The following is a 27,747-nucleotide window of genomic DNA, read 5'->3' as shown; positions in this document are numbered from 1 at the left end:
GGCTCGTTGGCTCCGCCCCAGATGGAATCGGTCCGCCGCTTCTATTGGGTGCGGGGGGTTACCGGGCTCCGCCCTTGACGAGGAGCTGACAGCGAGCCCCTACGTGGTAACCCCGTCGGAGCACATGTTCGATGGCGGCTAACCAAGCCGGAGTGAGGACGCGCACTCCCCGCGCCGCCGCCGTTGTTGTTGCTGTTGTTGTTGTTGTTGTTGTTGCTGAACCGTGAGGAAGAGCTGCGGGGAGGTATTGGGAGGTCCTAAACTTCCTAACGGTGCCATACAATCACATTCTGGTGCAACGAAGAGTCAGAATTAATGGAAACGAGTCCTTAACTGACATAGACTAAGAATAACTAGCAAGATGTCCTATAGTTGTCTACGTGAGATGCGGTGGACCTGGATGCGACATTTAATGGGGGAAATAGGGGAAGGTCGGGTCTACAGAGTGTTGTTTACAGAAAATGGGACTAGGGAATGGGGGATTGGGGATAGTTGGGAAGGATGAGGAAATAGGGGAATATTTACAAGCGGATATGGATGGATGTAAATCCCATATCCGCAACATTGTACCCTTCTCTACCTCGGGGCGGCCCGACCCGATAAATTTTTACTTACTTTAGTGTGGCACTCAGATGTAGTTCCCTCTACTATTAACTCAACCCTGAGTGCGACAGTTTTACAGATGTTTACAAATGAGTAAATATGTCCCCCTGCGACGTTTCACCCTTCTCCTCACAGAAACACACCCACAGGATAACCGAATCCCGGAAAGAATCCTCAAACTAAACATACAGCCGGTAGGGAGCATTATTTACACAAGACTGATATTTACACTACGATCCAGGACCTGTTCTTTGAGGAACACATGCAGATGTTATGCATAGAGAGAGAGCACGCATGCCAGCATCGATACACCAACCCACGAGTGCCCTGTGGCCCTACGGCCTTTAATAATGTGCAGAGCACCCCGTCCAAGCACCAAAAGCACCACCCCATACATACAGTCAGCACCATCCGGTGCACCAATAAAGTGTTCATAGTCACCGGTGGTGTCGCAGCCGGCCGATGTTCTGCCGCTGGTCTTGCCTTCATGTGGTGTACTTGGCCTTCTGGCTTCTTTAGGAATAAAGAAAGGCACCAACCGCGTCCATTTCTTAATTGTGGCCGTCAGGGGGCCAACTATAAGTGGTTCACCTGTATGGCATAGGTGCCACGTTGACCCAGAGGTCCATCAACGGGTGGTGCTTGCCCGCAAAAGAACTGCGGTCCATGGTGGGCGGCCACAAAAATTGCGGTCCATATGGTGCATCGATCCAGGCAGCAAGCAGCGAAAGTACAGGCCCACAACTGCAGAGCCAGCACCTCTCTCTCCTCTCTCTCTGCCCCAAAGCCAGATCCTCGGAGGTGGGAGACAAAAGAAGACAATTGAGTAAGGTGGTAAGGGCGCAAAAGTGCACGCAATACAAGGTAATGCACACTGGGGGCACATGGGAACCAGGTGAGACAGGTACGTTCCTACCGTACGCCCCCACCCCCCACCAGGTAACCTACATTGCCCCTCCCTTAACCCTTACTGTATCCACAAAACACAACACTACCCATAAACATCTACTTTACACATCAACAAACGTCCCTACTGTCTTCCCCGTTCCTCCCATAAACCAAATTCGTCTTCTCTCCCTCCTAACCAATCAAATTTGCCATCTCCAACTCAACATCAAAATTTGCCATCACCAATTCATCATCAGTCCCTCCTAAGGAGGGAGAGATGGAATCACCCCAATGTCTCATCCACGTCGTGATGCGTCTCACAAACCCACACAGCAATTCTCATTTCCTGCAACACAAAACAAAGAAACACAGGTGTGGAGTCATCATCATCACCTCAGGTAAGTGGCTGCGTATGGTGCGACAGGTTCATCACTCCTAACTATTTCCTAAATGACTTTAACAACTTTACATTACCCGGGGTCTTTCCCTGCCAATCCATTGGCCAACTTACACTATGGGTTCTAAAAACCAATTCCCATTGGCCAAACTGTGGTGCTTCTCAATTTGGGGTCTCACTCCCCCGATTCATCTCCCGGTGCCCTCGCACAATTTCTGGGCTGTGACGTGTAGCTCTCCCAGCAGGTCTACCCACCTGCACACCTCCACCACTGTAGTTGCCACCCGAGCTTACCTGCTCCTCACCCTAACCTAACTAACTGGGGAAGGCCCTCTCGCACTCTCACCCCCTCAGTGCCCTCTCTGGCACGGGCTGCCCGATCCACACCCGGGATCCTCAGGCATCCACTGACACTAACGGCTCCCAGAGCCCACCTGCGGCCTCACCTGGCCGACATCTAACAGTGGCGGAGTGCCCAACCATTCACACACACTAACAGGCTACACGCCCAGCCATTTCCACAACACTAATGCACCCATCCACAATACCATTCTGCAACCGCACCACAAATGCCAATATCCAACCACAATTTACCTATACCTTCTAACTATTCTTTAAACTACCCTCCCCGGGTACTCGTGAAAAGGGGTCCACTCTTCCCCCATCCACACCTTCGCACCATGCACACCACTCCGTACCACTTACTCCAACTCTCTCCACACCACTCATTCCAATACTCCATGTATTCCACACACCTGTACTTGCACACCGGTGCTCTCATACTTGGTGCCGCCTGCACCCTTCTCTCCCCCAAGCGCATTCGCGCTGATCCACAACACTCACTACTCATACACTGCTCCACACACCTGTCCAGTTCTCACACAGCATCATCTCATCTAACTACTCCCCTCTGAAACTTGCGCTTCCCAGTCGTCCCTTTAAACTATTGCGCTCCCACGTCATTATCATCCACGCTAATCTACCTGCGTCCCCACTACAGGTATCAGTCACTAACTAATCTTAACGTTACCTAATGTCATCTTCACTAGATCCCTACACACGATATCCTAACCCACCCGGGCTAGTTTTCACTGCCATCAACCCCATAATCTATAGCTCCTTTGCCCCCCACGTTTGTGAGGGATGACAGAGTTGCCATCCCACCACATCGGGCATCTCCCACTACCAATTTTGCACATCAAACTTCAACAAATCAAAAATTTGCCAATCACTACTCATCATCTGCCAATCATTACTGCCAATCCCTTGCCAATCATCAAATTTTGTTTTTTTTCTTCTAATTTTGGGTCCAAAACACTAACCTCATCACACAGTCTACTCACTAATGCCTCTCGGTGCGCCAATTCCTGTCCAAAGCCCGGCTTCGTAAAGCCGAGCAATGAATGCGGGTTGTTTGGTGCCAGCGGCTGGATACGTCCCGCATTCGTGGCAGGGACGGGGGCTTACCCGGGCCGAGATCCCACGCACCACCTCGGCGTGGAGCCATCCAATGTCCCGATCTCGACCTGCCGGCACGTCTCAATAGAAAGTGGTCGCCATGACGACCCTTCCTATCGGGCTGCCCGCTCCGCCTAGTGGAGCCCGGACGCGGCCGTTCCAAGCGAGGCACAGCGTGGATCGCGTACGGCGGTTCTTTCGAAACCGCCATGGTTCGGATACCCGCTGGTCCTCGCGGCACGCGAAGCCTGGCACGCACCGAGGGCCCGATTCGGCTATAAGTCGTTCTAACCTCTAACCCAGTTACCGTCGATGCTTCACCTGCATGCTTACATGCATATGCTACCCCTTTCTTGCTCATACATCCAGCCGTTTCCATGCTCCTCGTCATACCTTCTCTAACACACCCAGGTACACTCATTCCACTCCCAGCCTTGGTCACACACCTGACCACCGAACACTTTGGCACACATTCGTTGGTCGCACACCTCACCAACACACCTCTTCACGCCCCTTCCTCGGTCACCTCCTCTGTGACAATCACAGGTGTGCTTTCACTCGCACACCCAACCACGTGCCTCACTACCAATTCCAGCGTGCATTCCCACAGACGCTCTACCATTCCAGGTGTGCTTCCTTTCTCACCTGTCACAACCAACTCACGCTCCGTGTCACTCTTACTACTCTCACCTCCACTCTTGACAGTGCACTCACCCTTACTCTCGACAGCGCACTCTTTCCTCATGCCCCTGTCCGTTACACACCTTTCTCGCGCACACTCTCCCGTTACACCCTCTGTAACACTCACCACAGGTGTACACTCTTCCTTACTTTTGACAGCGCACTCTTTCCCCATGCACCTGCCCGTCACACATCTTTCTCGCACACCCTCTCCCGTTACATCCTCTGTAACACTCACCACAGGCGTGCATTCTCCCTTTACACCCTCCGTAACACTCCTCACTACGCGCTTCCATGTGCTCCCTCGCACACGCGCTACGACCGACTCACTCTCGACAGCACCTTCACTCCTTGGCACGCACTTTTTCCTCACACACCCCAGAGTCGGACTTTCTCGCACACCTCCTTTTTCGCACACCAGACCTGTCGCGCACTTCACCAACGGCCTCTCACGAACACCCGGGTCCATCTCGACCCCCAAGCTTATTAAATCACCTGGCGCATCATACGCACGACCATATTGGTCACCACTTACACCGGGTCCTCTTTCTCTTCGCTTCTCCTCCATTACCTGCGAATCCCTCATCCGGTTAATGAGCACATCATCACGATCCGAACACAGACTTTGGACCAATTCTTTTACCTCCTCTTTTATCTCTTTCTTATCCCCTCTCCGTCGCTTCTTAATTTCGCTCACCCCTTCTTCCACTTCTTCTAATTTCTGCTTCACCTCTTTTATTTCCCGGTGCGTCTCCTCAAGTTCGTCCTCTAAGGCTGCCTTGACCGTTTCTATGTGCGTCCTCACCTGCCGGTCCTTCGTCTCCATTACCTCTGTAACCTCGTCCAACCTCGTTGTCAGTCCCTCACGTACCATCTGACATTCCCTCTTCGTCGCTATCAAGTCGTCTTTTAGTTCTTTCTGTGTCGCTTTTAACCCTCCTAGTACCGCAGTGTTCCTTTGTACCTGCTCCACTAACTCAGTCTGTCCCACCGTCAGCTGTTCCACCTCCTGCGTCAGGTCCTCTATGCCCCCTTGTAACTTTACAGTCCCCTTTCTCACCTCCTTCTCCATGCGCTCCTTACAGTGCCTCACCTACTCGCGCACTCCTCCGACCTCCTCACTCACCCCTCTTCTGATCTCTTCTCCCATCACTTGCATCTCCTGCCCAGATGCCACCCTCATCTGCTCCATTTCCTCCCTGTGAGCATCCAATTTAGTTTCTACCCCCATTCTGACCCCCTCTATCTGCTGCCCCATTTTTTTAACTTCCCTTTCCGCTTGGTCCCTCATGTCCCTCAATTTGCCTTCCATACTGTTTTCTAACCCATCTAACCCCTTTTGCATCCCTTCCATTTGATTCTCTTGAGCGGCCATTCTGTTTTCTACCCCCATTAACCCATTCTTTACCTCTTTTATCCCATTGTCTAACCCCTCTAATTTCTTGTCTAATCCCTCACCGGTACCCCTCGCTTCGTCCCTCATTACCCCCATTTGGCCCTCCAATCGCTCACCCAATCGCTCACTATCAGCCCTCATTTGCTCACTATTAGCCCTCATATCGTCCTTCTGCAGGTTGAGGGACGCCTGCATTTGTACCATAAATTGCTCCATGAGGGCCTGCATTTGCGCCATCCCTCCCACTTGTGCAGCGGGTGCGGCCGCCGTAGCAATGTGCGAGGCGCCATTTTGCGCGCCCGCAACCTCGTGCGCGAGGACGCCATTTTGCGAACCTGCCGCCCTCACTGCTTCGCTCTCCTCATGTCTCTCAATTTGGTCCTGGATCGACCCTGCCTCACTCTCCTCTACCGGAACCCAGCCGTCTTGATCCGCCATAGCGCGACTTTCAAAATTCGGGTTTTTTTTTTTTTTTGTAAAACAAAATCAAATTTCGCCGTTAATAATTTCGAGCGCGTGAAGCGCACTTCGGGTCCGATCCCACTCCTCGACACCAATTGTTACGGATCGCGGATTTGATGTTATTTACCGAGCGGTGGTATTGCCGCGACCTAACAATTCCCCCGATTCTTCCCCAACTCACCCGATTCCACTCGAACGTTGGCCAAATCGCGCTATGCTAAATCAATGAAGGAAAGGACACAACGGCTGGGATAAATGAAACGACACAAGGGGGTACAGTTCTCAAGACCTCCGGAGGAGGATATAATTGGTGGTGCAGAAAAGGGGTAGATTACAAGGTAAGAGGTAAAGCACAGAAAAGATGGGCACTTAGTTACAGTCTTATCTTATCCCCGACAGACCACAGACAAACGGAACAAGACTGACTTACACAGGGATTGATGGCAGGGAAGGACAGGCAGTCGATAGCACAAGGTGCACCTTGGCTCAGGGGCAGAATCAAACACGGTCCGGTCCAGAGATGCGGGGAGGTATTGCAGCGCTCGGAGGTGGCGTCTCTCTTCCTTCAAGTCCAGCGCGCATCTGACGTCACCTCCCTCTTCCTGCGCATGCTCAGCGGGGAGTGACACGCCCTCGGCTCGTTGGCTCCGCCCCAGATGGAATCGGTCCGCCGCTTCTATTGGGTGCGGGGGGTTACCGGGCTCCGCCCTTGACGAGGAGCTGACAGCGAGCCCCTACGTGGTAACCCCGTCGGAGCACATGTTCGATGGCGGCTAACAAGCCGGAGTGAGGACGCGCACTCCCCGCGCCGCCGCCGTTGTTGTTGCTGCTGTTGTTGTTGTTGTTGTTGCTGAACCGTGAGGAAGAGCTGCAGGGAGGTATTGGGAGGTCCTAAACTTCCTAACGGTGCCATACAATCACATTCTGGTGCAACGAAGAGTCAGAATTAATGGAAACGAGTCCTTAACTGACATAGACTAAGAATAACTAGCAAGATGTCCTATAGTTGTCTACGTGAGATGCGGTGGACCTGGATGCGACATTTAATGGGGGAAATAGGGGAAGGTCGGGTCTACAGAGTGTTGTTTACAGAAAATGGGACTAGGGAATGGGGGATTGGGGATAGTTGGGAAGGATGAGGAAATAGGGGAATATTTACAAGCGGATATGGATGGATGTAAATCCCATATCCGCAACAATATCAATCGGGTGAGTTTCTTTTACACTTTGGTGATTTATTTGTTAAAAGAACCATGTCACTGATTGTCTGTCGCAGCAAGAAGTCAACAACAGGGTTATATCACAGGTGGCGTGGCAAAATGTACGGACAGGTGCATTTGATGATTGGCTTCACAGTCGGGCATACAAGGGTTGTTGCGTTCTGTATTAGTGGAAAACAACTGCTGCACGTCTCCAAAAGTTATTGCCGCTTCCCCTGGAGATGGTCCGTCAACTCGACAATGCTGTTTGTCATGGAGTGGTGGCTTTACGAAATTACGGCATGAAACAGCGTGCTATTGCTCGGCAGTATGGCATCACTCAAGGTCAGGTGTCAAAGATCCTGAAACGAAATGCTCAGAGGGGTGTTCCTCCTCCAATACCGAGTCCAGGACGTCCCCGCAGAACCACAAGGAGGGATGATCGCCAGCTGCACCGGTTAGTCCGCAATGGCCGTACCAAGTCAGCTAATCGGCTTAGGGCTGAGTGGCAGCAACTGACAAATGTGCCTGTATCCAGAAGGCTAGTCAACCAACGACTGGTTCAAGCAGGCTATCGTGCCAGGCGTCCCCTGAGAAAGCCACGCCTGACCAGACAACACCACCAGCGCCGATTGCAGTGGGCCAGAGAGCACCGTCAATGGCAGCCAGGACACTGGAACCACGTGATCTTCAGTGACGAGTCTAGATTTCTGGTCTATCGTCAAGATGGCCGCGTCCAAGTGCGCATACAAGTGCATGAAGCCTCCAACAAAGATTGTATAGTGCCAAGAGTCCAAGCTGGAGGTGGTGGGGTGATTGTTTGGGCTGCTTTTCATGCAGGGGGCAAAACTGACCTGGTTGTTCTGAATGGAAACCTGAACCAGTTCACGTACAGGGCCATTCTGGAAGAAACATTGCTTCCATTTGCTCGTGCAGCCTTTCGAGGAAACTTTGTCTTCCAAGATGACAATGCACAGCCTCATCATGCTCGCATGATCCAACACTTTCTTGCTGATCGTGGTGTAGAGCATATGGAGTGGCCTGCCATGTCCCCGGATATGAATCCGATAGAGAACTTGTGGGCAGAATTAACGCATCAAATCGACCACTTGGACCAGCAGCCAACCTCTGTGCGTGAATTGCAGCAGGCTATTGTCACTGCATGGCAAGCGATTCCTGTCCAAACCTTGGCAAATCTCGTGATCAGCATGCCTCGACGTGTACGTGCTCTCCTGAATGCTCGTGGGGGTTACACGAAGTACTGAACTGTAATTTTACTGTCCGTAATCCCAGTCGTAATTTAACTTTTGTTTTTGTTAAAAAATTTTTTGGCTAATGTGCAAAATAAAGAGATACTTCTGGAAAACGTACAGAAGTTTAACACAGTACTGTCCATGAATTGAGTTCGATATCAGTTTACATCACTTTCAAGGATCAATTTATTTGTTTCGAAATGTCAAATGTGGTTTTTGTTTCTTTTAAAGGTCACATTAACAAAATCTAGAATAATTTCAACATAATTCCAATGAACTTTTGGTTCTTAGACATCTTGAAAAGTAAGTTCACCCCCACCAAAAAAATAATTCCATATTAAATGCCAAGTCTGTGTATGAGATAGAATTAATGGGACTATAATACATCACGACGCGAGTACGGACACAGGATATACCATTATACCAAAGAGGCGAATTTAAGTTACATTGACAGTCTATCCACGTCGGACATTATGTTCATAACATACTATTCAGCTTTGGAATAACACAAGTTGAATTGGATTCATAATGAAGTAGAAGTTTCAATTATTCGACATTTTTGATTCATCGGATGGCAACCATCTTGAAAAAAAAGGTTTTTGTGCCATTGTTGAGACTTAAGATAGTTGAGATCAACTGTATGAGAACGAAATGACTTCCTCCATCTTTCCTTGCAATTACACCAAAGGATCCACGATTTCCCAGCATCTTGGAAAATCTGAGGTTGCAGAAGCGTGGCACGGGTGGTGTCGACACTGCTGCTGTTGGGAACATTTTCGACATATCCAATCTCGATCGTCTTGGCATCTCAGAGGTGTGTAAACATCCGTGAGTTTGTGTTTTGCACTTTCCAATGCTTCCTCCCATTGGTTTTGAAATCAAGTCTCTTTGCTACAAAGATATTTGATTGTATCACAGCATTACTAGCAGGGGTACTCTGTGCTGCTATAATCCTGTTGGCATTTTGAAGAAATCCAAATTGTTTTTTTTCTATTTTTTGTCCGGGCCGAGATCACCTCCCTGAACCCACTAAGGAATGGGGACGGGGATCATAATTTAATATTACCTTTCACATCGCTGCAAATTGGCTTTGGCAATATAGAGCAACAAAAAAAAAAAGATTCAATTTTTTTTTTGGCCTAAAACATTCCCAGGAAGTCACTGATGAACCTCCAAAAGTTTGATAAAGATCCGTTCCACCATATCTGATAGAAATGGCAATACACAATTTAACAGACAGACAGATGCACAAACGCCTTTCTTCTCGTATATATTGAGCTAAAATAAAGTTAAATTTAAAAGTTGTTTCATTTAAACTTTCCTTGTTGTACACCGCTTCTTTCCTATTCCATCTCCAGGTGCTGCATGACGCCATCGCCGGGCACCGAAGGGGGCCCGGCAATGACGCGCCCTGAAAGGGAGTACTCAGTTTTCACTCCGGTTTCTTGTTTGTTTGTTTTCTTGTTTGTTTGTTTTCTTGTTTGTTTGTCCGGGCCATATCTTAGCCATCCTTTGAGCTAGGAAGCTGAACTTTCGGCACAATAGAGAGTATTTATATATTTCCTTTATCTTCTGGGCAGAAATATCTCAGGAACCTTTTGAGCTGCTAGAAAGCTGATATTTGGACATGACAATGACAAGTGATTTGGCTGTAAAGGCTATTTTTGATTAATCGATTAATTATTTAATTATTCCATTAATTACTTAATTAATTAGTTTTTTAAAGTTACAGATTCGCATGAAACGGTGGTGGTTTTTGGTATTCTGTTAGCCAATTGATGAATTATTTAATGATTATTATTTATTTATTTTCATTATTAATCATTTATTTATTTTCTTTCTCGCCTGGGCAATATCTCAGGAACCTTTTGAGCGAGGAAGCTGATATTTGGACACGACAATGACCAAGTGATTTGACTATAAAGGATATTTTTGATTTATTGATTAATTAATCGATTATTTATTAATTCATCAATTAGTTATTACATTTTTTCGATTAATGACTTTTAAAATCAATTTTCAAAATGTCTCAGCTTCGGATGAAGCACTGGTGGTTTCGGTATGCTTTTAGCCAATTTATTAAGAAAGCATTTTATGATTATTATTTATTTATTTTAATTATGCAATTAATCAATCAAATATTGTGCACCTCTCCCTCCCAATACAGTCTCTATGCGCTGCATGGCGGTATTGCCGGGCACCGAGAGCACCCCATCAATGCTACGCTGGAATATGTTATTTATTTAGTTGGCATGGGGGCGGTGTACTTTGAATGTATCTGTATCTGTTTTTTTGTTTTTTTTTTAACGTGAATGTATACCAATAATTTGTTGGATTTTAACTTGAGTAAACTCCACAAGGAACAAACCTTGTATTCCTTGTACACCAATGACCTAAGTATGGACGCTGTTCTGCAGGAAAACAGCAACTGAAGAAATAATACAGGTGGTGAGGAATTAATCAAAAACATCAATATGACAGAGGCTTACACTCTGGCTTTGGAAACACTCAGGTTGTAGAGCATAAGGATGTGGGCAATATCAGCCGACATGTACTCTCATGTCATCCGGGCCTTTTCAGAATAAGTTGGAGTGAGTGCACAGTCATGCCTACTCGCTCACATCACTTCAAATAAGCTCACCGACAAACCATGGCACACACTCACCTGTGGACCATGCCTGTTTACTCACAAGTTACATGAGCTGGCCAGCGTGCCTTACCCCTACACCATCAAGGGAAGCTAAGCACATGACATGAGCCCTGGAAGTACATGACAAATATTCTTGCTCAACACTGCAAGTTTCATCTTGAACGACGTTGTAGAAACAAAAGAAAGCTCTACCTTTGCATGTGATAAACATTACGTGTTCCTTTTCCGCTCCTCATCCACAGGTAGAGTTGGTACAAATGGTGATCGATGGCGTTAACTTTCTCATCGACTGTGAAAAACGACTGGAGAATGGAAAGGAGATCAACAAACCTCCACTACGAAAGGGTGGGGAATTATCAAGATCCTGATCATTCCACAAATTGAGAAATATCAATCTTTGAACATGATGCACCTGATGACAAATGATGCAGTGTCAAGAATTATAGAAATATTTGAAGCACAAGCATTAAAATGTTAAGATACAGAGGCCATGCAATTTAAAAATACTCAGGGTTGCTATAGCACTTTACTAGCATCACAATTCAAAAGGTTAACAAAAGACTAATTTCCATGCATGTGAGGTCACCATAAATGGCTCAAAGCTCAACGTACTTGGATTTGTTTGATCAAAATACCAATATACACCAATAAAATGTGAAATATTAAACGAGAGATTTCCTATCTGACCAAAGTGGATTATTATATATACACTACCGGTCAAAAGTTTAAGTACACCCAACATAGTGTTTATTGTGCAAAATGGATATAAGATGTGAACAAAACTCTTACCAAAGATACAGTGCATTCAGAAAGTATTCAGACCCCTTCACTTTTTTCACATTTTGTTATGTTGCAGCCTTATGCTGAAATCGTTTAAATTCATTTTTCCCTCATCAATCTACACTCAATACCCCATAATGACAAAGAGAAAACAGGATTTTAGAAAGTTTTGCAAATTTATTAAAAAGAAAAAACTAAAATATCACATTTACATAAGTATTCAGACCCTTTGCTATGACACTTGAAATTTAGCTCAGGTGCCTCCCATTTCTCTTGATCATCTTTGAGCTGTTTCTACACCTTGATTGGAGTCCACCTGTGGTAAATTCAATTGATTGGACATGATGTGGAAAGGCACACACCTTTCAATTTTGAAAGGTCTCACAGCTGACAATGCATATCAGAGCAAAAACCAAGCCATGAGGTTGAAGGAACTGCCTGCAGAGCTCAGAGACAGGATTGTGTCGAGGCACAGATCTGGGGAAGCCTACAAAAAAATTTCTGCTGCATTTAAGGTTCCCAAGAGCACAGTGGTCTCCGTAATTCTTAAATGGAAGAAGTTTGGAACAACCAGGACTCTTCCTAGAGCTGGCCGCCCGACCAAACTGAGCAATCGGGGGAGAAGGGCCTTGGTAAGAGAGGTGACCACGAACCCGATGGTCACTCTGGCTGAGCTCCAGAGATCCTGTGTGAAGATGGGAGAAACTTCCAGAAGGACAACCATCACTGCAACACTCCACCGATCTGGGCTTTATGGCAGAGTGGCCAGACGGAAGCCTCTCCTCAGTGAAAGACACGTGAAAGCCCGCTTGGAGTTTGCAAAAAAGCACTTCAAGGACTCAGACTGTGAGAAACAAGATTCTGTGGTCTGATGAAACCAAGATTTAACTGTTTGGCCTCAATTCGAAGCGTCATGTCTGGAGGAAACCAGGCACCGCTCATCACCTGCCCAATACCATCCCAACGATGAAGCATGGTGGTGGCAGCATCATGCTGTGGGGGTGTTTTTCAGCAGCAGGGACTAGGGGATTGGTCAGGGTTGAGGGAACAATGAACGGAGCAAAGTACAGAGATAACCGGAAACAGAGCGCTCAGGACCTCAGACTGGGCTGAAGGTTCACCTTCCAACAGGACAATGACCCCAAGCACACAGCCAAGACAACGCAGGAGTGGCTTAGGGACAACTCTGTGAAGGTCCTTGAGTGGCCCAGCCAGAGCCCCGACTTGAACCCAATCAAACATCTCTGGAGAGACCTGAAAATGGCTGTCCACCGACGGTCCCCATCCAACCTGACAGAGCTTGAGTGGATCTGCAGAGAATGGCGTGCGCATGGCGTGGAATTGGAGTGCGCATGTGCAAGATTGGAGGCCACGTCTCTTCAAAGCTGTCCATGCACGCACGCTCTCGAAGTTAAGTAATTTTTCACAATTGTGTTTTTGTCGAAACTGTATCGTTCTTTCGGTGTGTGTAACTATTGGTGTGTCTTTAATAGGATTCTCGGTGTTGGTTTTTCATACCTGTGTACAGAATCGTCGGTTAGTTCGTGTCGCGTATTCTGAGGCCTAGTGTAGTACTAGTAGGCTACCGTTGTCCGACCTTGGCTTGAGGCTTTGTTTTTGTCTCAGCGGTTCTTCGATTGTGCTGCAATTACTTTCGATCTCTGTTTTTCACGGTCTTTTCACCCCATACTTCCTTGTTTTAAAATCTCAACTCAAAAAAAAAATAAAAAATTCCCTTCTCTGTTCTTATCCGTTTATTCGTTCTTATTTGTTCGTTCGTTCTTCGACCACGTTGTTCGTGATCACGTGATCAAGTTAAAAAATGTTTAAACTGCCCCCTGAAGAACTGTATTCTGTCGTATACTATAACACCTTTTTCTTCTTCTTCTTCTATAAAAGGATGCTTCGACTTGCTCACCAAATCTATTCATTCCAAAAAAAATTCCATCTCTTACAGTGCCTCTTTCATACATTCCCTAAACTCTCCAGCACTCCACCCATCCTTCAGCGTCCTCAAACGTATTTTTGACTCGGTCTCAAGAAAGTCATTTTGCAATAAATGTTCGTTTCCCATTAATCGTACACTTTTCAAAATCCAATCTCACCCCTCCCCTCCAAATCTTCCCCATCACCCCTTCCCTCCAAAACTTCCCCATCACCCCTTCCCTCCAAAACTTCCCCATCACCCCTCCCCTTCAAAACTTCCCCATCACCCCTCCCCTCCAAATCTACCCCCTTGCCCCTCCCCTCCAAATCTTCCCCATCACCCATCTCTTTCAAATCTTCCCCCTTGCCCCTCCCCTCCAAATCTTCCCCATCACCCCTTCGCTCCAAAACTTCCCCATCACCCCTCACCTCCAAAACTTCCCCATCACCCCTCCCCTCTAAATCTACCCCCTTGCTCCTCCCCTCCAAATCATCCCCATCACCCATCTCTTTCAAATCTTCCCCCTTGCCGCTCCAAATCTTCCCCATCACCCATCCCTTTCAAATCTCCCCCCTTGCCCCTTCCCTCCTAAACTCCCCCTACACCCCTCCCCTCCGAGACTCTCTCTCACTCCTCCCCTCCTCCCCTCCTAGACTCCCCTCTCACCCCTCCTCCTCAAAGGATCCTCCCCGCTTCTTCCCCCTTCCAACTTTCACCTTCATCTCCCTCAACCTTCTGCCTCACTCTTCCCCCTCCTCAAATAACACCTCACTGCGCCTCACCCAATCACCATCAAACCTTTTGTCCGCCCCATTCTTCCCTTTCTCCAAGCTATTCTGAAATCTCTGACACACCTTCAACAGCTCTCCCTACCTCTTCCTCCTCTTCCACATCTTACCCTACCGCCCCCCTCCCCCTGTTCTGTATCCGATGCTCCCCCTTCCTCTTCTTTAACAGTATGGACCTCAAACATCCGGGGCCTTCGCTCAAACTTGATTGATCTCTCCATACAGGTTGCTTCTGACAAACCAGACGTGATCTGCTTAACAGAAACTTTCCTCCTTCATGATGTCTCTGATTCCTTCGTATCTCTCCCAGGTTACTCCCTCCTCCGGTATGATAGACCTGAGCCTCGTCCTGGAGGTGGGGTTGCTATCTTTATCAAAAACTCTCTTCCTCACTCGCCCTGCACTGCCCTCTCTCCACCTCACCCCCAGGAATACCTTTGCCTACGGCTTCCCCTTCGCTCCCACCTTTTGTTCATATGTGTGTTGTACCGTCCACCAAACAGTGATGACTCCATCTACATCTCGCTGTCTGATAATATGGACCAACTTCTATCTACCCATCCCAACTCTCTCTTCCTCATATGTGGTGATTTCAATTGTCACCATGACAGTTGGCTGGGTGTGGGTACCTCTCTCACCAGCCATGGCTCTTCAGCAAAGGACTTCTGTGACTCACTGGGACTGACACAATCTGTCAATTTCCCAACCCAGATCTCAGTCAACGAAGCATCTTCTCTTCTGGACCTGGGTATGACTAACTTCCCTGAAAATGTCTGCTGCTCTTCTTCTGCTCCAATCGGCTCATCTGATCATGTGCTTGTTAAAGTGGACATCTCTCTGACCGTTCTCAGAGAGCCTCCTCAGCGTCGACGAGTCTGGCATTTCACTCAGGCCAACTGGCACGGTCTTCAAGCAGCCATCAATCATCTGGACTGGTCTCCCATCTCTACCGCCTCTGACATCAACTCATCCTGGGAATTCTTCCAAAGTAAATTGCTCTCTCTCATGCACAGATTTATCCCATCTCGTCTTCAGTTGTCATACCCTTCCTCCCATCCATGGTACACGGAATCTTGTGGTGAGGCTATTGCCCAGAAACAACTTGCTTTCGTCTCCTGGAAAGCAAATCCAACGGAAGGAAATCTCATTTCCTTTCACAAAGCCCGAAACAAGTGTGTGTCCACCCTCAGGAGAGCAAGGAAACAATATGTCTCCGTTCTCAGGACCGAACTCTCTTATCCGTCTCCCTCTTCCAAATCCTGGTGGCGTCTGGTCAAATCTGTTTCTGGTGTTTGTTCCCCCTCAATCCCCTCCCTCACCTCAAACGGCCACACGGCTGACTCCGCACGTGAAAAAGCTGAATGCCTCAACTCTGTGTTTGCCTCTAAATCTTGTGTCCCAAACCTATCCCTCTCTGTACCCACCGTACCCAGTCATACCAAGCTGCTCCTGGACTTTGTGTCCTTTCCTCCTGACAAGGTGGAAAAGTTTCTGTCAACCCTCGACTCCGATTCTACAACTGGAACTGACAGCATCAGCCCACGGGTCCTAAAATCCTGTTCTTCCGCTCTTTCACTCCCTCTCTCTGTTCTCTTCACCCTCTCTTTTGCTCAAGGTCATCTGCCATCTGCTTGGAAATCTGCCAACATCACCGCTTTGCACAAAAAAGGTGCAAAAACAGATCCCAGCAACTACAGACCAATCAGCCTTCTCCCAATTATCAGCAAAGTCATGGAACCCATCATTGCTTCAGATATGAAATCTTTCCTCTTCTCCAATGGCTTGATCTCTGATCATCAATTTGGTTTCAGATCTGGTCACTCTACTCTGGACATGCTGCTTCTGCTTTCTCAACAATGGATGGAGGTCCTCAATGCCAAACAGGAAATTAGAGCTGTCTCCCTTGACATATCACGTGCCTTCGATACGGTCTGGCACCCCGCTCACCAAACTCTCCTCTTTTGGTATCGATGGAAATCTCCACGCATGGCTGGCGGACTTCCTCTCTAGTCGTAGTCAACGTGTGGCCCTGAATGGGTTTCTCTCATCTCCTCTTGCTGTTCAGGCTGGAGTTACCCAAGGCAGTGTTCTGGGCCCTGTGCTTTTTCTGGTCTTCATCAATGATCTGTGTGAAAGATGATGTGAAACATTTTGGTGTGAAAAAAGGTGTGAAAACATTTTGCTACCTCGGAGACATGCTGAATGGAGAAGGTGGATCAGACTCGGCAACGGTTGCTCGAGTGAGATGTGCATGGAAGAAGTTTCGGGAACTGAGTGGCATGCTGATGAGGAGGAGAGTGTCGCTGAAGCTGAAGGGAAAGGTGTATGCTGCATGTGTGAGAAGTGTTATGATTTATGGGAGCGAGACATGGGTAATGAACGTAGAGCAGCAACGAAGGCTGGAAAGGGTGGAAATGCGAATGGTTCGATGGATGTGCGGAGTATCGTTGAGAGAGAGGAAGACAAATGATGAATTGCGAAAGATGATGGGAATATTGCCTGTGATTGATGCTGTTAAGAGGAACAGGTTGAGATGGTTTGGTCATGTATTGAGGAAGGATGAAAGTGACTGGTTGAGAAGAGTGATGGAAGTTAATGTAGAAGGAAGTAGAGGACGGGGAAGACCGAGAAAGACTTGGCTAAAGATGGTGGAAGAAGAAATGCGGGCAAGGGGGTTAACAAGGAGAGATGCAGAAAATAGGGCAAAATGGAGAAGATTGTCATGGGGACCGCAAGGCTAACCCCCGCTCTAGCAGGGAACATGGCCTTAAAATGCACGTTGTTGTTGTTGTTGTTGTATCAATGATCTCTCTGACTCTCTTGAAAATCCTCTCTGTCTCTTTGCTGATGACTCTACTCTCTGTCGCTCCATTCTTCATCCCTCAGATCGGCAGTCTGCAGCCTCCTCACTCTCTGCAGACTTGGACAAAATCACAGACTGGGCAAACAAGTGGAACATGTCTTTCAATCCTGACAAATCTCACACTTACGATGTCTCTCCGAAAAGACCGACTGAACAACCCTCCCATCCACTTTCTGAATAATCCTCTCCAAGAAGTTATGTCACTCAAGCTTTTGGGTCTCACTATCTGCCATGATCTTTCCTGGGAAAACCACATTTCAAATCTGGCCTCCAAAGCCAGTCGCCGACTGGGCATCCTCTGTCGTGCGAAGTCCTTCCTTGGCACACCTGAGCTCCTCACCACATACAAGGCTTTCATCCGCAGCTCAATGGAATACTGCTCTCCCCTCTGGGCTGGTGCTCCTGCCTCACACCTAGCTCGTCTTCACGCTGTTGAAACCAAAGCGTTCAGAATCATTGGAATCTCCCGCGATGAAGCTAACTCCAAGGGCCTCTCACTCACTCACCGCAGGCAGGTTGGTGGTCTTTCCGTCTTCTCCCGACTCCTCTCTGGCCTTGCCCCCCCCCCCCCCCCCAGCTCTCTCTGGGCTCTGTCCCGCAAATATTCCTGCAGGTCGCACAAGATCTGCCTGCAACCCTCTTATGGTTAAACTGCCAAAATCAAGACTCTCTGCTCACCTTCACTCCTTCATTCCTCTTTTCTCCTGCCTCTGGAACAAACCCCCTCACTCTCTTCAATCCCACTCCACCCTCCAGGTCTTTAAAACAGCTGTTCACCACCATCTCTTAACTTCCCCCATCCAAAACCTTGATCTTTTCTACCTCTGCTAATTTCACCCCAATTCCACTTTTTTGAAATACCAACTTCTGTCCTGGAAGTCCTTGATGTCCTTGTGTTTTATACTTCTCCCACCCCCCCCCCCCCCTTTCCCACACCTCCTCCCCCCAAGCTCTCTCCCTCCCACACATCTCCCTGCTCTCAAATGTTGTGCTTGTGTGCTTCCCCTTCTCTCCCCATCTTGTCTTCCGCTCCCTCTTTTTATATATTTTGTTTGTCTGGTTGATTTGTTTGTGAAGTAAATGTTAGCTCTTTCATGAGCCTCGATTCAGTATACACAAAAAAACAAAAAAAACAAAAAGGCAGAAAATCCCCAAATCCAGGTGTGCAATGCTTGTCGCCTCGTACCCAAGAAGACAAGGCTGTAATCGCTGCCAAAGGTGCTTCCACTAAGTACTGAGTTAAGGGTCTGAATACTTATGTCAATGTGATATTTCAGTTTTTTCTCTTTAATAAATTTGCAAAACTTTCTAAAATCCTGTTTTCTCTTTGTCATTATGGGGTATTGAGTATAGATTGATGAGGGAAAAAATGAATTTCAACGATTTCAGCACAAGACTGCAACATAACAAAATGTGAAAAAAGTGAAGGGGTCTGAATACTTTCTGAATGCACTGCACATACCACTTGCATGCTCTTCCTCCCCTTCCCACCACCGTTGGACCAACACACGCTCACCTGCTTGTGTAGGGTGAGCGAGAGACCGTGCCCAAACCTCAAACTTCTTTCTTTCTCTCTACTTTTACTGGTGTGAATGAGGTGCGCCTGTCCTGTGTCTTAGATAAATAAGTAAGAGTGCTTAAGTGCATCTTTACGTGCTCGGGGTAAGTTCTGTTCTTGTGTTTCTGAATTCCGTCCAGCGTGCTTCCCTCTCTCTCCCCCCCTCTCGTCTCCCTCTCCCTTCATTATATGTTTTATGTGTCTGTGCATGTTTTCATGTTCAATGTGTTGGCTCTTACACGAGCCTCGATTCTGTATACCAAAAAAACCAAGGACTTTCCTTTGACTATGCATGATGTAGATGCAGGACTCCATGCAGCCTGTTTTGGAAACCAGCGATGAAGTAAACCAGCGACAAAGTGAGCTAAAGATGACGATGAGGCAAACGCCAGCCACAAGGAGCGCCAGTGACGATGAGCACCTTGGGACCTGCACTCTGAACCAGCTCTCGTGTCTGTTCTCTCGGCCCCTCCTCCTCCTTCTCATGGGAGGAGTCTACCTCCAGGCCGTACTGACCATGGGGCGCTTGGGGCGGCCCCAATAAAAATAAGACAATCTTCTCTTCTGGACCCTACAGCGCATTACACCACAGTGGCTGGCACACACTGGCCAGACATGATCGTGACGACCTTTTCGCATGTGTGCCTTTTGTGATGGGAAGTTCTCACCTGGCCCCACCCAAAACAAGTGGTTCACACATTCAATATTGCCTTGATTATCCTGTCATAAATTACATGGGCTGCCTCCTCAGCATCATGTTTAACAAAACGACTTACTCTGACAGGTCACTCTTACATGGAAATCTAATCTACACGAAGTGCATGGACTACATGTCACACTTCTCATAATCCAGCTATGGTTCCCCAACCCCACCTTCCCTCACCCCCACTCTTTTTCACATAACAATAATGTGCACTTTGTATTGATTGTACTTGTGATTACCATCAAAGAGTAAAGTTACCTTCAAGAGCTACACAATTCCTTTCAGTGCTGCACGCAGGCAGTACACTTCATGTCATCTCCCAACCCGTCACATGATCTTTTTTTTTTACCCCCATTAACCCTTCCTAACCAAACCCTATTACTTGTTGATTTAAGTGTTTCTTCTCTCCTCTCTCTTTTCTTGTTCACTCATTCCCTTCCCGATTGTGCCCAATTGTTTCTCCACAGTCAGTTCAACCTTGCTCTCCCAAGAGCCTCGCTCTTGTAGGAAAATAATCATCGAGATGCCAGAATCAAGAAAAACAACAGCATGGGAAGAACATTAGTTTAAGAAAAGAATAAGGAACAATACTGAACAGCCAAAATTTATTATTCCTTCTGATCAAAGAATTCAACTTGGCCATACAAGTAACAAAAGTCACTAAATAAACAAACATTTCAGCTTGCAAATGGAAATAAGAAAGGGCAAACATTCCAAAGCAAAAGGCTGTGCAGGACATAAGTATGAGGACTTGTGCAGGTTAAAACAAAGGGCTTATGTGAATGTTGAGGATGCCAAAAGTAATTCTTCAGTACTCCATCCCAGAACCAGATGTCTGTCATATGTTTAAGGGGACAAACAAAACAAAACATCAGCACCTTGTTAAAGAAGTGGAAGATGAAGAAGCAGAAGAAGGTGGAGGAGGTAGAAGCAGAAGAAGGTGGAGGAGGTAGAAGCAGAAGAAGGTGGAGGAGGTAGAAGCAGAAGGTGGAGGAGGTAGAAGCAGAAGGTGGAGGAGGAAGAAGCAGAAGGTGGAGGAGGTAGAAGCAGAAGGTGGGGGAGGAAGAAGCAGAAGGTGGAGGAGGAAGAAGCATAAGGTAGAGGATGAGGAGGAATAAGGGGGAGATGGATGAGAAACGAGCATTCTGAGTATTGCGCTGCAATACATGTCCCCTACCGGCAGTCTGTCGTCCGGAAAACTGTTGCGGAAATTACCAAAGTTCAAAGTGCCATAACTTTGTCAAAAATGATCGAAACGTCATGAAGTTCGAACTTGATCTGTAACTTATCATAAGGAAACCATGGGCCAAGTTTGAAATCATTAGCATTAAGAGTTTAGAAAAAAAAGTCCGGATAACTGTTCTTTGCGTGACAGACGGACAGACAGAGTGCAAACCTATAGTCCCCTCCGGTGTACACCGGTAGGGGACTAATAAGGGGGAAGACGACGAGGAATAAGGGGTGGAGGAGGAGAACGAAAGGGGAGGAGGAGAAAGAAAGGGGAAGGGGAGGAGGAGAAAGAAAGGGGAGGGGGAGGAGAAAGAAAGGGAAGGGGGAGGGGGAGGAGAAGGAGGAGAAGGAGGAGGAGGTGGGGAAGGAGGAGGAGGTGGGGAAGGAGGAGGAGGTGGGGAAGGAGGAGGAGGTGGGGAAGGAGGAGGAGGTGGGGAAGGAGGAGGAGGTGGGGAAGGAGGAGGAGGAGGGGGAAGGAGGAGGAGGAGGGGAAGGAGGAGGAGGAGGGGAGGAGGAGGAGGAGGAGGGGGAGGGGAGGAGGAGGAGGAGGAGGGGGAGGGAAGGAGGAGGAGGAGGAAGAAAGGGGAGGAGGAAGAAAGGGGAGGAGGAAGAAAGGGGAGGAGGAAGAAAGGGGAGGAGGAAGAAAGGGGAGGAGGAAGAAGCAGAAGGTGGAGGAGGAAGAAGCATAAGGTAGAGGATGAGGAGGAATAAGGGGGAGATGGATGAGAAACAAGCATTCTGAGTATTGCGCTGCAATACATGTCCCCTACCGGCAGTCTGTCGTCCGGAAAACTGTTGGGGAAATTACCAAAGTTCAAAGTGCCATAACTTTGTCAAAATGATCGAAACGTCGTGAAGTTCGAACTTGATCTGTAACTTATCATAAGGAAACCATGGGCCAAGTTTGAAATCATTAGCATTAAGAGTTTAGAAAAAAATGTCCAGACGACTGTTCTTTGCATGACAGACGGACAGACGGAGTGCAAACCTATAGTCCCCTCCGGGGTACACTGGTAGGGGACTAATAAGGGGGAAGATGACGAGGAATAAGGGGTGGAGGAGGAGAACGAAAGGGGAGGAGGGGGAGGAGGAGAAAGAAAGGGGAGGGGGAGGAGGAGAAAGAAAGGGAAGGGGGAGGGGGAGGGGGGAGGGGAAGGAGGAGGAGGTGGGAAGGAGGAGGAGGTGGGGAAGGAGGATGAGGTGGGGGAGGGAAGGAGGATGAGGAGGAGGTGGGGAAGGAGGAGGAGGAGGGGGAGGGAAGGAGGAGGAGGAGGAGGAGGAAGAAAGGGGAGGAGGAAGAAAGGGGAGGAGGAAGAAAGGGGAGGAGGAGAAAGGGGAGGAGGAAGAAAGGGGAGGAGGAAGAAAGGGGAGGAGGAAGAAAGGGGAGGAGTAAGAAAGGGGAGGAGGAAGAAAGGGGAGGAGGAAGAAAGGGGAGGAGGAAGAAGAGCAAGAAGGTGGAGGAGGAGGAGGAAGATATAATTTTGGACAATATGACCGCGCTCCCGCTGATACCTGGTGCAGTCATTTGAGAGAGTACGCACAAACCCACGGGCACTTCACTGCCCATTTTCAGATGGCTTCCTATGTTTTTTTCCAACCTGGAGAGAAAAACAAGACAAAAAAAAAACAACAGCAAAAAGACATCTCATCTCATTTGGTACTACTAATCCAGCCAATGGATCAACATTTGCGAAAAGATAAATCAGACATTAAAGTTGAATGACGTAAGATAGAACAGCTACAATTCACCATCTCATTAGAAATGAGTTATACAGTCGTGGCCAAAAATATTGGCACCCTTGCACTTTTTTCAAATAACTCACAATTTTCTCCAAATAAGTTGAAATTGACAAAAGTATTTGGTCTCCACAATTCTTTATTTCACTGTTAATATTACAGAACCTTTGTTTTTCATTCAGAACTTAATATATCCTTTTAAATCAGAAAATAAAAAGAAATGGCAATGACAAAATTATTGACACCTGAGACTTCATAATAGGCATCACAGACTTTGGAAAAATAACTGCAGTCAAGCGCTTCCTATAGCCATGAATGAGCTTCCTACACCTCTCTACTGGTAGTTTTGGCCCACTCTTCTTGTGCAATCTCCTCCAGTTCTCCCAGATTTGAAGGGTGCCTTCTCCCAACTGCTGCTTTCAGATATCCCCTCAGGTGTTCAATGGGATTTAGATCTGGACTTTCAGCGACTTCAGAACAGTCCAGCGTTTTGTCTTGAACCACACAGGTGTCTTGAACCTTCAGAACAGTCCACACAGGACACTCCTCTGTTTTGTGTTGAACCATTCCTGGGTGCTTTTTGAAGTGTGTTTGGGTCATTGTCTCCTGCTGCAAGACCCATGACCTTCGACAGACCCCAGCTTTCTGACACTGGGTTGAACATTGCACTCCAAAATGCCTTGGTAATCTCCTGATTTCATGATGTGATGCACACATTCAAGTCACCCAGTGCCAGAGGCAGCACAGCAACCCCAAAACATCACTGAACCTCCTCCATGTTTGACTGTAGGGAAGGTGTTCTTTTCTTTGAAGGCTTCATTTTGTTTTCTGTAAACATAGAGATGATGTGCTTTATCAAAAAGCTCTAAATTGGTCTCATCTGTCCACAGGACAATCTCCCAGAAGGATTTTAACTTGTTTAGGTGTGTTTTGGAAAACTCCAGTTAGGCATTCTTATGTCTCTCTCTCAGCAGTGGGGCCCTCCTGGGTCTCCGACCATAGAACCCCCTTTCATTGAGTTGGCGACGGATGGTGCGAGTTGAAACTGTCATTCCTTGTGTCTGAAGGTCAGCTTGAATCTGTTTGGTCAGCTTGAATTGAAATTTGAAGTTGATTGAGGTGCTTTCTTCACCATTAGAACAATCCTTCGCTGCAATCTTCGATCAGGTTTTCTCATGTGGCTACGTCCAGGGAGGTTGGCTACAGTGCCATGGGCCTTACACTTCCTGATAACATTGTGTATGGTCAACACAGGAACATGAAGGTCTCTGGAGATGGACTTGTAGCCTTGAGATTGTCCATGCTTGCCTACAATCTTGTGTCTGACCTCCTCAGACAATTCTCTGGTTTTCTTTCTTTTCTCCATACTCATTGCGGTACACACAGTGACACCAAACAGCAGATTGAATCCTTTTCTCTATTCAAACTGGTTGAATGAGTGATTTTTATATTTCAGGCACCTGCAACTCACCACAGGTGAGTTTAATTCCAAAGTAAAGGAAAAGCACCTGCTTGAAATCTAATTATTTCTAACAACTTCTAAAAGGTGCCAATAATATTGTCCGGGCCAGTTTAGGATTACTGTGTGGAATAAGCTAAGATTTAGTAATTTTTTCAGCTTTTTTTGTTTTGTTCCGCTGCAAACCAAAGTACACATGTGGATACCAAAATATTTTTTTATTTCAACAATTTTCTGGAAGAAATGGTGCATTATTTGAAAAAGGTGCAGAGGTGCTAGTTTAACTATTCTGGTTACTATTCTGGTTTAACTACCTAAATCCAGGATCACTGCTTACATCCACTCATTCGTCCTTCTTTTCTTCCGCCTGTGGAACCAACTTCCACATTCTCTTCAAACTCATTCTTCTGACCGGGCCTTCAATACAGCTGTTCACCACTGTCCCAGATCGTCCCCAATCCAAAACCTTGATCTTTTCTGCCCTCGTTAACCCCTCCCCCACCCATCCTAATCCCTCCTCCTATTCCCAAATTTGCAGTTTTGAGTTTCCTTCTGTATCCATATTGTCCACTCCATGCATCCTCTCCTACCCCCATTCCTCCCCACACCCATTGGTTGTCCTCCTTCGGTTCTGCTGTTGTTGTGCCCCCCCTCCCCCTCTCTTTGCTGTTCCTTTTGACCTGTTGTATCCTGATCCGTTCAGGGTACTATTACGAGCTCTTGCATGATACTTGACGATGTACGCACAAAAAAGGCTAGATGGGCATTTACCCTTTATTGCATCAACAAGGGGAGTATGACCTTTTTCTTTTTTAATATGTTAGTCCTTTATTTGTTTTGGTGGCTTTTTTTGTCCCTTTTTAATGTGTCAAACATCTCCCAGCTCTTATCAAGCATTTCCCGCAGGATGTGTGTGTGAGTTTCCAAATTGCATTGAAATAAAAGTAATATTTTTGGCTCTGAAATGCTTTTAGAGAAGAGCAGCAGTGCCTCATTAATTTTATACATTTCCTTCCATGGATGGAATGTCACTAGACCCAAAATAGGCGTATACACTATACAGTGCTGTGTATCTGTTCTCCTGTATGAAATTCCATGGTTTGCAACTACAGTCGTGGCGAAAAATATTGGCACCCTTGCACCCTTTTTTTTTTTTTTTTTGTTTTTGTATACAACATCGAGGCTCGTGAAAGAGCTAACATTAATCACACAAAAAGACAAACCGACACACAAAACACAAAAAACAAGGGGAGCGGCAGACAAGATGGGGAGAGAGGGGGAAGGACACAAAAGAGAGGGGGAAGATGGGGAAGGACACAAACACAACATTTGAGAGCAGGGACATCGGGAGGACTTGGGGGGAGGTGGGAGAGGAATAAAACATATGAACACTGCAAGGACTCTGGGGTGAATTACCGGGGGTAGAAAAGATCAAGGTTTTCGATGGGGGAAGATAAGAGATGGTGGTGAACAGCTGTTTTAAAGACCTGGAGGGAGGAGTGGGATTGAAGGGAGTGGGGGAGTTTGTTCCAGAGGCGGGAGAAAAGGGGAATGAAAGAGTGGATGTAAGCAGTGATCCTGGATTTAGGTAGTTAAACCAGAAGGGGGTTGGTGGTGGATTGTGTGCCATGAGAAAACTGGAGTGGGAGGGAGTTGAGTTGGTGGGGGGGGGGGGGGGGGGGGGGGAAAACACAAAGAGCAGAGGGTGAAAAACCAGAAAGGAGGCGGTAGAAGACAGACCACCGACCTGTCTGTGATGGTATGGCAATGTTACGCATAGACCCAGCTTCATCACGGGCGTTTCCAATAATCTTGAAGGCCTTGGTTTCCAGGGTGTCAAGCTGAGCAAGGTGTGAGACAGAGGAGCCAGCACAGAGGGAAAAGCAGTACTCCATCAAGCTGCAGATGAAGGCTTTGTAGTTGGATAGGAGTTCAGGTGTGCCAAGGAAGGACTTTGTAGAATGGAGGACGACTAATCGGCAGCTGGCTTTGGAGGCCAGCTTGGAAATGTGGTTTGCCCAAGAAAGATCATGGCTGATAGTGAGACCAAGGAGTTTGAGTAATTGAACCTCTTTAAGAGGATTGTTAAAGTAGACGGGCGGAGGGGATGGGCAAGGAGGGGTGACTTTCCAAGTGACAGGAGGGGAGGGGCAAGGAGGGGTGGCTTTCCAAGTGACAGAGAGTATGACATTTGTCAGGATTGAAAGACATATTCCAACTGTTTGACCAGCTTGTGATTTTGTCACGGTCTGAAGACAGGGAAGAGGCTGCAGCCCACCTGTCTGAAGGATGAGGGACTTGGTTTCCAGGGTGTAAAGGTCATGGAATCCATTGGAATCCATGGCAGAGGATCATGGAAGGATCATGGAATCCCATGGCAGAGCCTGGCGTCATCAGCAAATATGTAATGAGGATTTTTTTAGAGAGTCAGAGAGATCATTTATGAAGATCAGGAATAGGACAGGGCCCAGAACACTGCATTGTGGCACTCTAGCCTTGACAGGAAGAGAAGATGAAAGTATTCCGTTGAGAGCCACACATTGGCTACGAGAGTAGAGGTAATTCAGTCAGTAAGCAATGTGTGGAGGTGACCTTGTTTACCATAGGCAAAGATCGTTTGGAGAGTAAGGGAGGATGCCAGACAATTTCAAAAGCTTTAGATATGTCCAGAGTGACAGCCCTGATCTTATATCTGACATTGAGGGCCTCCATCCATTGTTGGGAGAGTAGAAACAGGATGTCCAAGGTGGAGTGACCTGGTCCAAAACCAAAATGATGATCTGAGATGAGGTTGTTGGAGAAAATAAAAGATTTCATATAAACTGCGATGATGGATTCCATGACCTTGCTGACAATTGGAAGTAAGCCGATAGGTCTGTAGTTCAGGTGATCAATTTTGTCACCTTTTTATGTAATGCAGTAATGGTGGCAGATATCCAAGCAGATGGAAGATGACCCAGCACAAACGACAGGGTGAAAAGTACAGAGAGGATGAAAAAGAGCAGCAGAGCAATATTTTAGGATATGTGAGCCGATTCCTTCCAGTCCAGTTGCAGATTCAGAGTCGAGGGTTGAAATAACCTTCTCTACCTTTGCAGGTGCAAAAGCCACAGAGTCCAGGAGCAGTTGGGCATGGCAGGGAAGAATGGGTACTGAGAGTGAAGGGTTGGGGGGAGGGGGTGGGACACAAGATTGTGAAGAAAACAAAGAATTGAGGCATTCAGCCTTCTCGCGAGCGAAGTTGGTTGTGGTGCCATATGGAGTGAGGGAAGAGTTGGAGGTGGAGCATATTCTGGAGGCAGACATAAATAAACTGCCAGGTTTACAGGCGGGAGGCAAGTTTGAAAGTTCAATCTTGAGGTTGGATATGTGCCGTTTACTGGCTCTCCTGAGAGTGGACACACACATGTTGTGGACTTTCTGGAATGCACTGAGACTGCCTTCGGTCAGATTTGCCTTCCAGGAAGAGAAGGCAAGTTGTTTCAGAGCTAATGCCTCACCACAGGATTCACTGTACCATGGGTGGAAAGAGGGGCTGGATAAATGAAGAGGATATTTTTCAAATCTGTGCATGAGAGAAAGAGGTTTCTGTGGAAGAATTCCCAGGCCGAGTTAACATCAGGGGCAGGAGATATGGGAGACCAGTCCTGAAGAGAGATGGCTTCTTGCATTCCCTGCAAGTTTGCTTGAGTAAAATGCCAGACTTGCCAGCATT

The 27,747-nt window shown here is 47.2% G+C and overlaps 2 protein-coding genes and 1 long non-coding RNA gene across 10 annotated transcripts in view; 2 read left to right on the top strand and 1 right to left on the bottom strand.

The window, feature by feature from the left end:
- LOC137415316 (creatine kinase U-type, mitochondrial-like) overlaps positions 1–11,654 on the top strand; it is a 44,631-nt gene extending 32,977 nt beyond the window's left edge. The window contains exons 8-9 of the mRNA XM_068100902.2: positions 9,026–9,151; positions 11,230–11,654. Coding sequence (XP_067957003.2) covers positions 9,026–9,151; positions 11,230–11,355 — 252 coding nt within the window. The 3' untranslated portion in view covers positions 11,356–11,654. The remainder of the gene's footprint in view (positions 1–9,025; positions 9,152–11,229) is intronic.
- Positions 11,655–20,197: 8,543 nt separating this feature from the next.
- Positions 20,198–27,747, bottom strand: part of GKAP1 (G kinase anchoring protein 1) — a 51,434-nt gene continuing 43,884 nt past the window's right edge. For all 8 annotated transcript variants that reach the window (XM_078786396.1, XM_078786389.1, XM_078786390.1 and 5 more), the window contains 2 exons: positions 22,349–22,434; positions 20,198–20,441 (listed from right to left, as the gene is read on the bottom strand). In XM_078786396.1, coding sequence (XP_078642522.1) covers positions 22,393–22,434 — 42 coding nt within the window. In that variant the 3' untranslated portion in view covers positions 20,198–20,441; positions 22,349–22,392. The remainder of the gene's footprint in view (positions 20,442–22,348; positions 22,435–27,747) is intronic.
- Positions 20,422–20,915, top strand: LOC144894228 (uncharacterized). Its single transcript, XR_013624894.1, has 2 exons — positions 20,422–20,530; positions 20,669–20,915. It is a non-coding gene; the product is annotated as an uncharacterized LOC144894228 (long non-coding RNA).

This window comes from Myxine glutinosa, chromosome 11 (assembly GCF_964187855.1).
Source record: "Myxine glutinosa chromosome 11, kmMyxGlut1.1, whole genome shotgun sequence".
NCBI lineage: Eukaryota > Metazoa > Chordata > Myxini > Myxiniformes > Myxinidae > Myxine > Myxine glutinosa.
Note: the sequence above shows the minus strand (reverse complement) of the source record. Positions and strands in the feature narration are given on the sequence as shown.